The sequence below is a fragment of the Crocodylus siamensis genome, chromosome 1 (genome assembly GCF_052110815.1).
Source record: "Crocodylus siamensis isolate JL-2025a chromosome 1, ASM5211081v1, whole genome shotgun sequence".
In the NCBI taxonomy this organism is placed as follows: domain Eukaryota; kingdom Metazoa; phylum Chordata; order Crocodylia; family Crocodylidae; genus Crocodylus; species Crocodylus siamensis.
The window spans coordinates 101,355,065-101,368,284 of NC_143395.1; the positions used below are offsets into that span (position 1 = coordinate 101,355,065).

General features: G+C 45.6%; 1 protein-coding gene and 1 long non-coding RNA gene across 3 annotated transcripts in view; one reads left to right on the forward strand and one right to left on the reverse strand.

The window, feature by feature from the left end:
- ARHGAP18 (Rho GTPase activating protein 18) overlaps positions 1–13,220 on the reverse strand; it is a 162,783-nt gene that overhangs the window by 54,256 nt on the left and 95,307 nt on the right. For both annotated transcript variants that reach the window (XM_090038910.1, XM_090038901.1), the window contains exons 2-3: positions 7,535–7,734; positions 4,059–4,294 (exon numbers count right to left, since the gene is read on the reverse strand). In XM_090038910.1, coding sequence (XP_089895036.1) covers positions 4,059–4,294; positions 7,535–7,734 — 436 coding nt within the window. The remainder of the gene's footprint in view (positions 1–4,058; positions 4,295–7,534; positions 7,735–13,220) is intronic.
- Positions 9,707–13,220, forward strand: part of LOC149873106 (uncharacterized) — a 45,808-nt gene continuing 42,294 nt past the window's right edge. Inside the window, exon 1 of the long non-coding RNA XR_016441295.1 lies at positions 9,707–9,923. This is a non-coding gene — a long non-coding RNA (uncharacterized LOC149873106). The remainder of the gene's footprint in view (positions 9,924–13,220) is intronic.

Consider the following 13,220-nt stretch of genomic DNA (forward strand, 5'->3'; position numbering starts at 1 on the left):
GAATGTCCCAATACTTACCACAATACAAAGACAATGTGACAATCACTGCAGCCATAGATCACATGGTTGAGAGCTGCTAATGACAAACTAAGCAAAGGTGCCAGTCAGTGAAGTTAAATTGTTTCTATTAAGGTTAGCATCAATTAGTATTTCTAAACTTCTTGTAGAACATGACATAATAAATAATGATGATATAGGTTACAATTTATATTGTATATACATTTATATGAATATTATATTTAAATTCAGATGCAAAATTTAATATTTAGTTTACATTAATATGATAAATTACATGATATAATTTACTTTCTGCAAAATTTGCTATTAAGTTATATGATATATGCCTCTCCACCAATCAGTGGTGAAGGGTGGGGCCACCGGGAAACGCCTGCAAAAAATTGGCTCTGTGTAAGGACCGAACTGTAAAAATTACATCGTCTCACAGTGAGCTAAGCAGATCCCCATTTATAATTGTAAGGATAAGAACAAGGGGAAGCTATTTGCAAAAATATGGAATGCCCTTCCTTGGAGGCTTTTCAGAACCGGCTAGGCAGTGAAAGAGGGTCTGGGTAGGCTTATCATCATTGGACTAGAAGAATGAGGTGATACCTTAATGACCCTTCCAGGCTGACATTTCTGTTATTTCATTCCTATGGAAGGGACAAGTGCGAGACAATATTTTTTAAAAATGATTTTCATATTTACACTCCATCCTGTCTTTCCATACACGACAGCAGAGGTGACCAACCTTCCAGCCCTGGGGACCAGATGAATGGTGCAGGGTCACTCTGTGGGCTGGATCCCATGCACCCATGTCTGGCTGCGTTCCAGCACACTCCTGTGCTTCCAGAGTTGGCTAGGTGCTAGCCTGATCCTGCTGCATACTGGCTCGACCCCCTGCCCTGGATGCACCTGTGCACTGGCCCAACCCCACTGATCTCTGAAGAGATTTCCAGGGGTCTGGAAATTTGGCAGCAGGAAAGCAGCATTTAATGTTGCCACACTCCCCTGCTGCCAAATTTCTGGACCCGCTGGAAGTACTGCAGGCTGGATGACACAGCTCCATAGGCCAAATCTGGCCTGAGGCCTGGAAGGTGAACACTACTATACTACAGGATTATTGACATTTGCCTGTTTGAATTCCTTCACACAAAATTAATCAATATTAAAAACAAGTATTTTAAAGGAACTACAGAGATACTGAGTACTACTGTATCCAGCTGTCGAGTGCTGAATAATTTATGGCTTAAGAAGAGAAAACTGAATATACTTTGATATGCTGCTGAAGTCCCACAGTTGAAAATGAAGTGACACAGCTCCATGCTACCTCCATTGTTATTCTATTAGATTGGGGGTGGGGAAAGAAATTATTTTGGCTGGAGGACCACTTAATGAATTTTGGCGAGCTGTCAAGGGCTGCAAGGGTAGCCCCACCCCTTGACAGGTACCCCAGGAGTCCCTTGGTCGCCATATTGGGACCAGAAGTCCTGCCCCCAAATCCCTGACCTTGGTCACTGGAAGTCCCATTCCTTGCCTCCAAGAAGTGCTCCTTTTGGGAAGGGGGTGGGGGGGGGTTGCCATCTTGGAACCAGAAAAAATATATATATACAAAAAAATCCATCCATAGTAAGATATTTTTAAAAAATGTTTTTGTCCTGATTTGTGTGTTTAAGTCATGTATATAGAGGGAACTGCATAATAGCCCAAAATAAAGTCTTACTCTGGTATACTACAGGGGGTATGATGGAGTCGGAGGGTATGAGGTTTATGGGGGGGATGCGGGATGTGTGGAGGGGGACGGTGGCTTGGGGTGTGTTCATGCATGTGTGTGGTGGGGGGGAGTGCATAGCAGTGACTGGGGCTCCCCCCAGAGGTGTGCAGGTATGTGTGCGGGGTTCAGAGGAGGGTATGGGTGAGTGTAGGGCTGTGGGCTGTGTGATTGTGTGGGGCAGAGGGTGTGGTTGTGGGTACAACAGTGTGTGCCTGACAGTCTCCTGACACGTGTCCCCCTGAACTGGTCAGCACGCGCCCTCATCCTCATCCCACAACAGCCCAGAGCCCATGTGCCCGGTGGCGCCTCCCTGCCACTGCTAACAGTGCAGAGCCCTGGCCACATGCCACACCTGCTCTGGACTCAACCCAGCAGGAGCAGACCAGCCAGAACATGTGCACACGGCCCTGCCCCCAGCCCACCCCACACCTGCTCTGCGCTGCCCAACTGTGGCGCATCCTGTCACCCCCTGGGCACACAGTGGGACTGAGGCAACTCTGTGGCTAGACTGCTCTTCTAGGCAGCCCAAATGGTGGTGGCTCTTTCCAGCTGCTGCTGCCACTGGCCCCAGCCTCATGGTACCAATGGGGACCCAGGTGCGCAGCCCCAACCTGGCACACCCCGCCCCCGGCTGCTCCAGACTTGCCCACCCAGGCTGGGCTGTGACAGCAGTAGTGGCTACTGGGCAGAAACTGTTCCCCAGCAGGGGGGAAAAGCAGCCCCGTCCCCCCACCACAGCCTGCTGCAGCTGCTCAGAGCCCATGCTGGGCTGCCTTGAGTCAATGGAGCTATGCAAAATTTTGCCCAGTTTTGTTTTGAAATGTTTTGACACATTTTGAGCTTGAAACAGAGAAATAAAAAACCAAAAGCCTTCAAAATAGCTTTGAAATGAAACGAGGGAACTCGAAATATTTTGAGTTTTAAAGCCAGGCTTACTGGCTTCAGGCCTGGTCCCAACCAGCAGCACCCACCTCCTCTCATCCGGCAGGCAAATCAGGGGCTCACCCACATGCCCAGAAGGGCTGCAGAGGCTGTGCCGGAGTCCTCCTGAGGGTATGGGCCCCCAATATGCCTGCTGAATGACAGGAGGCAGGTGCCGCTGTGCCTGGGGCCAGCAGCAGCACCGATCTTCCCAACACTGTGTGCAGGCTGTGCCCAGCTCCAGTCTGTCATCTGGCAGGCAAAACTGGGGACCCGCCCAGGAGAACTCTAGCACAGCCCCAAGGCGGCGAGCCCCTGATCTGCCTGCCTGCTGCATTTTGTGATTCCCCATTATAACCTATGGACAAAATGGCAAAACAGCATTGAAACAGCCAAAGAGCTTCAATGAAATGAAATGGAAAAGCACTTTCAAAATTAAACAAAACTCGAAAGAAAAACACTGTTCCATTGAAACAGAAGTCGAAGCAGAATGGTGCTGTCTTGCACAGGCCTACTACGCAGCCTGGAGGTAGCAGTGACAGCAGTGGAGGCACAGGGCAGCCTAGCGCATGCTCCAGCCCACTGTAGCAGGACAGGCCCAGCAGCGGTGAGGGGGAGAGGCCGCTTTTCCCCCATGCCGAGGAACAGTTTCTGCCTGGCAGCCGCTGCTGCTGCCACTGCCCAGCCTGGGCAGGCAAGTCCAGAGCAGAAGCAGGGCAGGGAGTGGCGGGGCGGGGAAGGGCAGGCTGGGTCAGTGCTGTGCACATGGGTCCCTGCCAGAACCACGGGGCTGGGGCCAGCAATGGCAACATCTTCCCTGCCTCCTCAGTTCACACCTCTGTGCCTTACAAACTGTCTGAAAATGTTCAGCTCCACAAAGTTTGAAGGAATGGGAGATTGCCTGCTCTCATCTTAACTTTCAGTAACTCTGATCCTCCTTGCATTGCTGCTACATGCCCAGGGTTGAACTACGAACTCCTGCTATAAATGTGCAAAGAGAAGGCAGGGTAGAGTTGCACCTTGTAGACTATCTAATTCAAAGAAGCATAAGTTTGCATCAGATGCTACCATGTTGAGGTTTCCAGTGGAGAGTTGATCACACCCAAACCTCCCAACAGAATAATTCCTGCGAAACTCCCTATGTTTAGTTTATTCCTATATAGAAGCAGATGGCTGCCTTTCGATTAGTTATCTGCTTTTGAAACTTACTTTTTAAAAACACTTGGCACTAGCTTAAATCCATCCTAACTCTGCTCCTGTTGAAGTCAACGCAAGTTCTACTTTTGAATTTAGATACAATCTCGCAATAGATCCTCTGCCTGGGTTTTAGGAGAGCCAAACAAAATAAAATCAGTCAGAATCTTACTTTTTCCTTTGGGTCATTTTGTATCCTGAAGATATCTCTAACATCTGGAACCTGGTGCTGTTTATTTTTTTTCCTCATGGTTTGCGTGACAGTCTCCACTCGTTTCTGTACTGCTGCTTTCTGAGTTCGGGTCAATGTGGATAGAAACACCATGCTTTCTACAGGGTCTTCTGCACTCTCACCAAAAAGGTTTGAAAGGCCTGCCTCCTTTAGCCACTCTTCTTCCAATTCACCCTCTGTGCCAAGAGAGAAAAAAAAAATCAAAGTGCATGAATGTGTATGCACATAGTAGGCTAGAAGGTAGGTCACAGTAACTGCTTCTGCTAGGAAATGTCAACAGTGGCCCAAAAAGAGTTTTCAGCACAGACACAAGGGCACATCTACACACGCACATTTACTATGCAGTAAGCAAAATTATTGCACAATATGGGCACACGTCTACACATGCACACCTGTATTGCATAGTAAGTATGGTGACTTATGCTGATTTCTCTGTAAATTTGCACCATGCAGGTATCAAATATACGCCCAATTAATTACTGCACATTAATGCATGTGTATACGCCCTACTGATAGGGGTGCACTGATAGAGATTTTTGGGACTGATACCAATAGCTGATTTTTAAGGAGGCATCTGCGTGGGGCGGGGCAGAGCGAGCTGGAAAGAGCTCCGTGCACCCCAGCCCCAGCTTGCCCTGCCCCACCCCATGCAGATCCAAAGGCACACACCCCTCCCTGCTCCCATACCCTCCAGACAAGCAGTGAAAGCAGCAGTGGGAGCTGCCAGATCAGCAAGCGAGCACTGGGCCAGTGGCTCCAGGATGAGCAGCGTGCAGAGGTGGGAGCTGCCTCCACCCTGTGCCCCCCGCATAAACCATGGCTCTGTCCCATGCCTGCCCTAGCTGGGGAGCACTTGGCCCAAACCCTGTCCCAGCCCCACTCCTCCCTCTCGGAGGGGGGGCTTGATCTGCTCCCCCACAACCCCAAGTCCCTTGTCTTCTCCGTCTCCTTCCACCACACCAACTGCACGCAGCTCTCCAAGCTGCTGGGCCATGCTCCTCACTGCCTATGTGCTGCGCTGCAGCTGCATGCACACATGAGCATTTATCAGCCAAATTATTAGCTACATCAGACAAATTTCCAACACGATCAATTTTCTTTATCCTGGCGCCAATCCAATATCAGACCAAATGTATCAGTGTACCTGCACTTACTGAGCAGTATTGCTCTGTGTGTGGACTAACTTGGGACTAACTTTATCCCCAAGTCAGTCCACACACAGCATTAATGTGCTTTAACACCTGCATGTGTAGATGCTGGCCTATTCCTGCTTACTGTGCAGTAATTTATTGTGCAGTAAATTTAAGATGGCATAACAGCATGAGTAGACACACCCACGATATTAAAAAAATTATAAATTACTTTCTAAGGGGTACATGCATGATACCAAGACTTTCAAACTAAAGAACGAATCAGATATTGTTTGTTACAGAACCCACAAGGACAATGCCATTTACATGTACAATAACAGTCTCATTTACCACTGATTAATCTAACCCTTCCTAAACCATTTTATAAATGTAACTTTAGTATAAAGCATGACCTTTACTACTTTGTCATTTCAGTAAACTAAACACATGAAGATCTCATACTCTCCCTGCCCTTTTCCAATGAAAGGAGGGGAAAAAAAAGTCTTAAAGCTTTATCAGCACTCTTCTTGTATACAAGGTAACAGAGTGTACTTCAGGATTCATGCTTTTTACCCACTTCTATATTTTTCCTGCCTTGTTTTCTGGGCACATTAATTTGTGCAGTTGCTCTGCTGAAAGGTGATCAAGTTTAATGCATGACCTTAATGGAATTTTAATCCTTTCTAGTGATGTAATCTTTAATTTATACTAATTTCCTGTAAGGTGATCACTGTTTTATTATGGCTGATATGGTATCCTTTATTGACAGTTCATTAAACATGAAAGGGCAGAAGACTGCTGTTACATATTATGATTGACCTAGAGTGTATAACCACCTCTGTTTTTACACCCTTTTCATGATGATTCTCTAATTTAAAAAATTGCCAGCAGGTTCTCTTCTAACAGAGGACTGCATTGAGCTGACTGCAAATGTCACTTCTCAAGATTCCAGTGATCACTAGGTAGGATTGGATGATAATTTGTTACCACTTTTGTTTCAAGATCTAATTCTACCATATATTCCTGAATATTTACTGTACTTTTTCATTCATGTCCTTGTAAAAGAGCAAAGCACTTAATGAACATGTACAGAATTTATATTACACATTTGGTACTGTCATAGAGCCAAATCCTAGGGAAAACCACAAATCGATAAGAATTATGTCAGAGTAAGAAATCCAGAATTTGATATGATGTTTCTAGTCATCGCATCCATTGCATATTTTTTTCATTCTCCAGAATACTGAATGTACTGTGTGTTTCAGAGAAAGATAAATACCTCTTCCCCACTCCCCCGAAACCGAATACTATGCCATATTAAAACTGCAGAATTTGCTTGCTAAACCTAGGTAGTTAGTGACTGGCTCTAGTCTAAAGTATGAGGATTTCCAATATACATTTTTATCTTATCTACTGTAATTAAAGTAATCTAATTTTTCCTATATACAGGGATGCAATCTTCCTATAAAGCTTAAGGCAGTATTTTATAAATACACAAAGTTGTTCTTATTTTCTGGAAATATCACTTTAGGAAAATAGAACTGATCTTCTGTCTACTCTGCCCTAGTTTTTCTTAAATCCATTTTTTTAAAGTAGTCACTAATTTTGGTATCTCATTTTTGGGTGTACAGTCTGAGGCAACCAGGCCTAGATTTTTACTGGTACTGAGTAGCTCTTATTGATTCACTCGGTGTTATTCAGGTCCTCTGTATCTTTGGCAGTGAAACTTAATGAGGGCATCTACATATGCACTTTATTGCAGAGCTGACTAATTAGCTCCACAGCAAAGTATCACTGACTACACGTGTGGTACTATTAGGCCAGAGTAAACTAAATTAACTGTGCCATAGGATACCACTGTCTGACACAAGTACTATCCTATGGCACAGTTATTTCATATGCTGCAACGCATGTGTAGACAGTGATTCGGCTGGCTGGGGCACGAGGGTGCTACAGTGCGAGGGCTACATCCCAGCTAGCCCCACGCTATAGCACCCTTGTGCCCCAGCCAGACCCTCCACAGCGTGCTGAGCCAAGACGGAGCAACTCTGGATTGGCAGGTTGACCCCCGGGCTCCCTGCCCCGCCTCAGTGTGCTGCCATCCTGCACATATGTGTAAATGCTGCACCCAGGAACAATACCCAGTGCTCCAGCCCAAACTGCACTGGAGTTTATTCAACCACACTAATTGCACATGTTAGATGTGCCCAATGTGTCTCAAACTGGACATGCAAAAAAACCCTCCAAAACAATAAAATTATTTTTTACAAAACTATGTGTCCTCACCATCTGGTTCTTTCACCACAACCACTTCTTCCTCTTCATGACTGTTTTTCCTAGTTTCATGGATGTTTTCAAGTTCTTTCCAATAATCATCCATAGACAACTCATCTAAGGAATCTTGGGAACTTGAGCGGTCAAAGGCTGGTCTCTCTGTAGCTTTCTTAGAATTTTCATGGTGCATGGTATATTGGCCAGATCTGCGGCTATAAGAAAATATTTAAAAATACATTTTTAGTTAAAATTCAGAGTGAAGGTTCTTGTGATTACTGATACAATCAGTATCAATAGCCAAAGATGGAAGTGAGATAAAACCAGCCTTAATACTGAAACACATGCCAAAATATAAATTTTACTTTGATACTTGCTTTAGCAGCTCTGCTATACATAACTCTCATTCTATAACTACAAAGTATTTTCATGGAGTCAGATATAAAAAAAAAAGTGGATTCAAAATTCTCTAAAATTCATCTATTATTAGACCAACTCAAATAGTTGGAAAAATTCTTCTTAGCAAACTTTTAGGTTTAAATACCCTTCATCGGGCTGAGGAAGCACCTGTAGTTAGTGTGTGCTCTTCCTGGATGAGATATCAGATTTACCAAAGAACCTTGTCTGCCTATGTCCTTAGACAAACACAGCTACAACCTACACCCCTCTAAAATTAATCTGCATTTAATTAAAATATTGATTTAATTTTAACATTTTTCTAAATGTACATTCCTGATATGAAAAAATAGTTGGTGTTTCTTCCTTATATACAGCCAATAACACCAGCAAACATTACACCTATGTCAGTGACTGTCTGCTGCATTTAAACCCATGGTTCTCAATGCACTTTTGTACCAGTACCCATTTGTAAACATTGATGACCAGTCCCAACCCAGCGCATCTCACTCCTAACCCGCTGCCCACCCCTCCGCCTTGCTCCCAGGCCCCTGCACCCCAGTGTATGGGGCAGAGGGGAGATGTGTGGGGCGAAAGGGGTAAGCAGCCCCTGGCAGGTTGGAACTCTGCCAGCCTGCAAGGGAAAAGCCATGGTTTCCCCACATTTTTCTCCTTTAAGGCTAGGGGCAGACATTCAAAAAGCCTAAGCCTGAATTGATTCAATTTTTGCAGGTTAGTCTAAGCTGGCTAGGCTAAATCAGTTTTGTAACCAGACAGACATCCCAGAATTGCAGGCACATGTTTGCAGGGGCTCAGGCTAGAAACCGGGGGGGGGGGGGCACTAGAGCAGCCCTCCCTTCCTTCCATAGCACTGAGCTGAGGGGGGCATGGCCAGGGTCCAGCAGGAGCTCTGATTAGCCAGCAGGGAATTGATAACAGTGTTTATCACTCTGTGCCCGCTGGGCTTTCACTACCCACGTGGAGGTGGCTTTTCCTGCCAAATGTTACTCCACTTCGGGCCCTTTAGAAGCGTGGAGTCAGCTCTACCCTCCTGCGTCAACGATCCCATTCTCGCCTGCCACGTCTTGATGTTCTGCAATGGGTGGGATTGTCTGACGGGTCCCTCAGCGCCAGGGTCCGACCCGGCAGTTGTTCACAAGGCTCCACCACCCCTGCACCCTGGCCTCACGCCACCTTCGTTGCGCCGCCTCGGTGATGTGTTGAGGCCTTCCTAGCAGATCCTGCCCTCCCCACTTGCGTACTGACGCCTTGTGGGGTCAGGTCACATACACTCCTATCAAGCCTCACTCCTAACCCCGCTCCCCGAGAGGCTACCTCCAGGACCGGTTCTATGGCCTCCCTATGCCTGGTACCCTGGGTGCTTTCCCCAGACTTCCCCAACGTGGGGCCAATCGCCTGCAGCCCCAAATGCAGTGCTGTTCCACCAAACCCCATGTATTTTACCTCACCTAGCCCCCTAAGTGGGGCTAAGGACTTTCTACCCTATCCGTTGTCCCTTGGACACAAGCCCATTCATGCTTGCCCTCCTGGGCTAGGACGGCGACCCCGCCTTAGTCACGACCGTTCGTCTGGGTCCTCCCGAGCTCTGGCCTCCCAGCGTGCCGTCCTCCACTCCCCATTGGCCCGGCCCTCCACCTGCGTCTTGCAGTGTCCTCATAGCTGCCTCCGCTCTCCCTCCTCCAGGCCAGAACAACTCCTCTGGAGCGCAATGCCAGATGCCAACAGGGTGCCACTCTCCCCAACACTCCTCGCTCTGGCTCTCCAGCCCCCTTGGGATACTCCTCCGGGACTTGCTTCACCTGCAATGTCTGCAGCAGCTCCATCCCAGGAACATCCTCCCCCTCCACCGGAGCCGCCACTATTTTTATCTTCACCAGCTGGCGTCTAGTGCTGATGTCACCGGCCGGTCGCAGCTGCACGCAGAGGCAGCCCACGAGCCTTGCCGGTTCCACCCGCTGTTCCCTGGGAGCAGCGTTCCGGGCTGCAGGTAAGTATCCTGCATCACCCCGCTTCCCAGGACACTCAATTAAGAAAACAACAGAGAGACATCACCAGCTACTTGTTGATTCTACCTGTTGATTCAGCAGGGACCATAGCCAGCATGTGGTCTGCTAGCTAATAGACAGGCACCTCCTCAGCAAGCCGGTTGAGGAGGGGGGAATTACTGCTTAGCAGGGAGTGGTGAGAGGAGGGGGAAAAATATCCCGCAGTCTCTGGAGCTGCAGCCACTCAACAGAAGGGAGGAGCTAGTCCTGCTGTAGAGCAGAGGTCTGCCCAGCCCACAGAGTATGTTGGGATGCTGGGGGTGTCTGATTTATCTGAAACCAGCAAGGGGTCTGGAACACACATTGCATAAACCAGTTTGAGCCAGATCAGTTAAGTCTGATACTACATTCAACCAGGTTTATCTCAAACCAGTTTCAGCCATTTTCAAACTGGTTTATGTGCACCGAACATCTGTTCTATTACAGTTTTAAACCAGTTTCTGATCACTTAAATCACTTTATGTGCAAAAGTCTCCCTAAGCTAAAAGAGAATCCATTTGTAATGTTTACTGATCCATTTTTAAAGTCTGTTTGCAACCCTTTCATATATTCTCGCGATGCAGAGTTCATGACCTAATTCAAATGTTATAGCTGGTGCGAGGTGGGAAAGTTATGTTAAATGTTGAAAGGTACAAATAATTCAAAAGTATCCATTTTGCCAGTGACAGACTATATATGTATTAAACAAATGGAGCCCTATGGTTTTCTCATCCAAATAGCCTGCTAATCAATCCACCACACTTCACAGTCATTTTCCTAACTGCAGTGCTTCCTTAACAGTTCCTTATAGCAGTGGGGTTGCAATTGAAGATGGACTATCTGCTGGTTAATATACTAAATTAGGACTAGACCTGGTTTAAGTCCTTGATCTGCCACAGGCTTCATCTGTGGCCCTGGGAAGTCGCTTAGGTCATGTAACTTTAAGTGCTGCCTTTCACCCAACTCCTGTTCCCATATAAAAATCCCGAGCTTGAATTAGTTGGTGCTTTAAACTATAGCTTGCTTGCCCATTGATTGTAACTGAAGGCACAAACAGAAGTGACAATTTTTGGCCCATCTGGCCCCTGAAAGCACTTTACAGCCATGACCAAACATAAGTGCACAGCTCCAGAGCACTTTAAAAAGGGCCTGATCCCATGACAATATGAACCATGATCCCAAGCTGTGGCTGGGAGGAGGGAGTGGGGAAGGTAGGGGAGAACAGCTGTAGATTATCAGCTGCTCCAAACTGCAGCTGAATCCTCCAAACATCCAGACTCAACAGCGAACAGCTGTTGGGTCTGGAAAATTGTGGTAATTCATAGCACTTTCTGTGAAGTGAAATCCAGTTGCTCTGTGCAATTCAAGTGTTGATTTTGCAATTAAGGCAACCTTACTTGAGCCAGGCATTGCAATCTCCCTCTTACTAAGCAGCAACTTGGTTCACAATAGAATATTAGTCCAGTGAAGGAACCAAGTCTCTGGGGGAAGATGAGGTGATATGTTACCAGAGAGCAGAGATTCTCAACTTTTTTAGATTCAAGGCACCCTTCCATAACTTTTGTGAATTAAGTGGCACCCCACTTCAAAAACAAATTAATTTTTTAAATGCTTACTTCCCTGCAGAGGTGCTGAGCAGTGAGGGCTGGGGAGCAGGCAGGTAGGGAGAGCCTGAGCCCACCTTTTTCTGCTTATTTCCTCACACCTGGAGCCTCAACTTGCCGTTATCTGCTTATCTCCTCATGCTTGACTTCAAAGAACCTCATTGTACCCCAAGGTTCCCCAGTACCCTGGCTGAGAATCACTGCCATATAGGGATGCAACTAAATTTTGAACGGCACTGATGTGGCCCAAAATCAAATATTAGGGAATATAGAAACATTTAGGTGCAGAGTCTATTCCATCTATTAGGAATGAAAGTGGACTAAGGCCCTCTAAATGTTACAGGTATCACACAAATTAGCTGCATAATTGTGCAATTACCTTAAAAACATGTGCAAAGTAGCAGTCATACTATAAAAAGCTCCAACCACCTATAAAATTAGACCTAAAAAATGTACACTAACTTTAAAGCTGGTTGCTATCAAGCTTTAATTTGCATGTGTAGCATGGTTTCAGTTGACAGTGCTCCCAGCCACAGGAGTGCCCTATGCCCACAATAAAATGCACCCTTGAGCCTGGGAGATTGCAGCTGCCGACCTCAGGCCACTGCAATCCCCCAGGCCTGGAAGTTTCACTTTCTATCCCAGTACATTCACCTGCACATGTAGCGGGGGCCTTGTGCAAACCTGTTCCATCCAGCTTGATTCTAAATCAATAACAAGAGCAACTAGAACTAATGAGCTCACAGTTACCCAGCAGGGTAGATGATTTTATAGAGATTGCATATTTTTTATAACATTTCATCCATTCTGTTCTTTAATACTTTTAAATTGAACTGATGATTACCCATTTGATTTCAGTGATACTGTTTTTAGAAGTTTAATCTTGCTCCCACTGAATTAAATGGATAAAGAATCATAATTTTACCTTTAAAAGCTACATCCTCCTGAACACCTATGTTCTTCACAGTGCTTTACCCTTACTACCGGAAGTGGAAGGTTTATTAATGGGTACCTTCATAAGTATCACTATTTTTGGTGAAGAATGTTTAGAGTGTTCTTCCTGTTTGAATGAACTAATTTTCTACAGCATTACAAAGCATACTCATTTTCCTTTGCTTTTCTACTTAATTTATTGCTTCAAGTTGTGCACAGCTTTAATTATCTTATTTACAGTTAGGGAGACAGTACAACTGTAGTTAGAGTTCATAAGATTTTAAAAATAGCTGGTATGCCATATGCTAGGGTTAAAGTTTGGCTTTTGTTTCTTTCTGTTGTCTTTATCCTTAGGTTAAACTCACTCTTCTTAGAGCTTGGTGTTACAATACTGGTTTTTGCCATTCGTTCCAATACTTGTTCATTTTTTTAGAATGATCAACAACTTTTAGAAAATACAAGAAACTTAATCTTAAACATGGCAGCAATGAAACCAGCTGACTAAAGCTGGATCCAAGTCAGGGTCAACATTCCTTATTTTCAGCAAAGATTAGATCTTACGGATGCAAAGTTCACAGTGATGTCACTTGACTTACAGGTAGTCCCTTCTTCCGACTGAATATATTGATTGGTATAAAATGCTAACAAATTAATACATACCTCCAGGAAGGGCATTCAGATTAATACATGTGTGCTCAAATTCTTTTTATTCAGAAGTCAAAA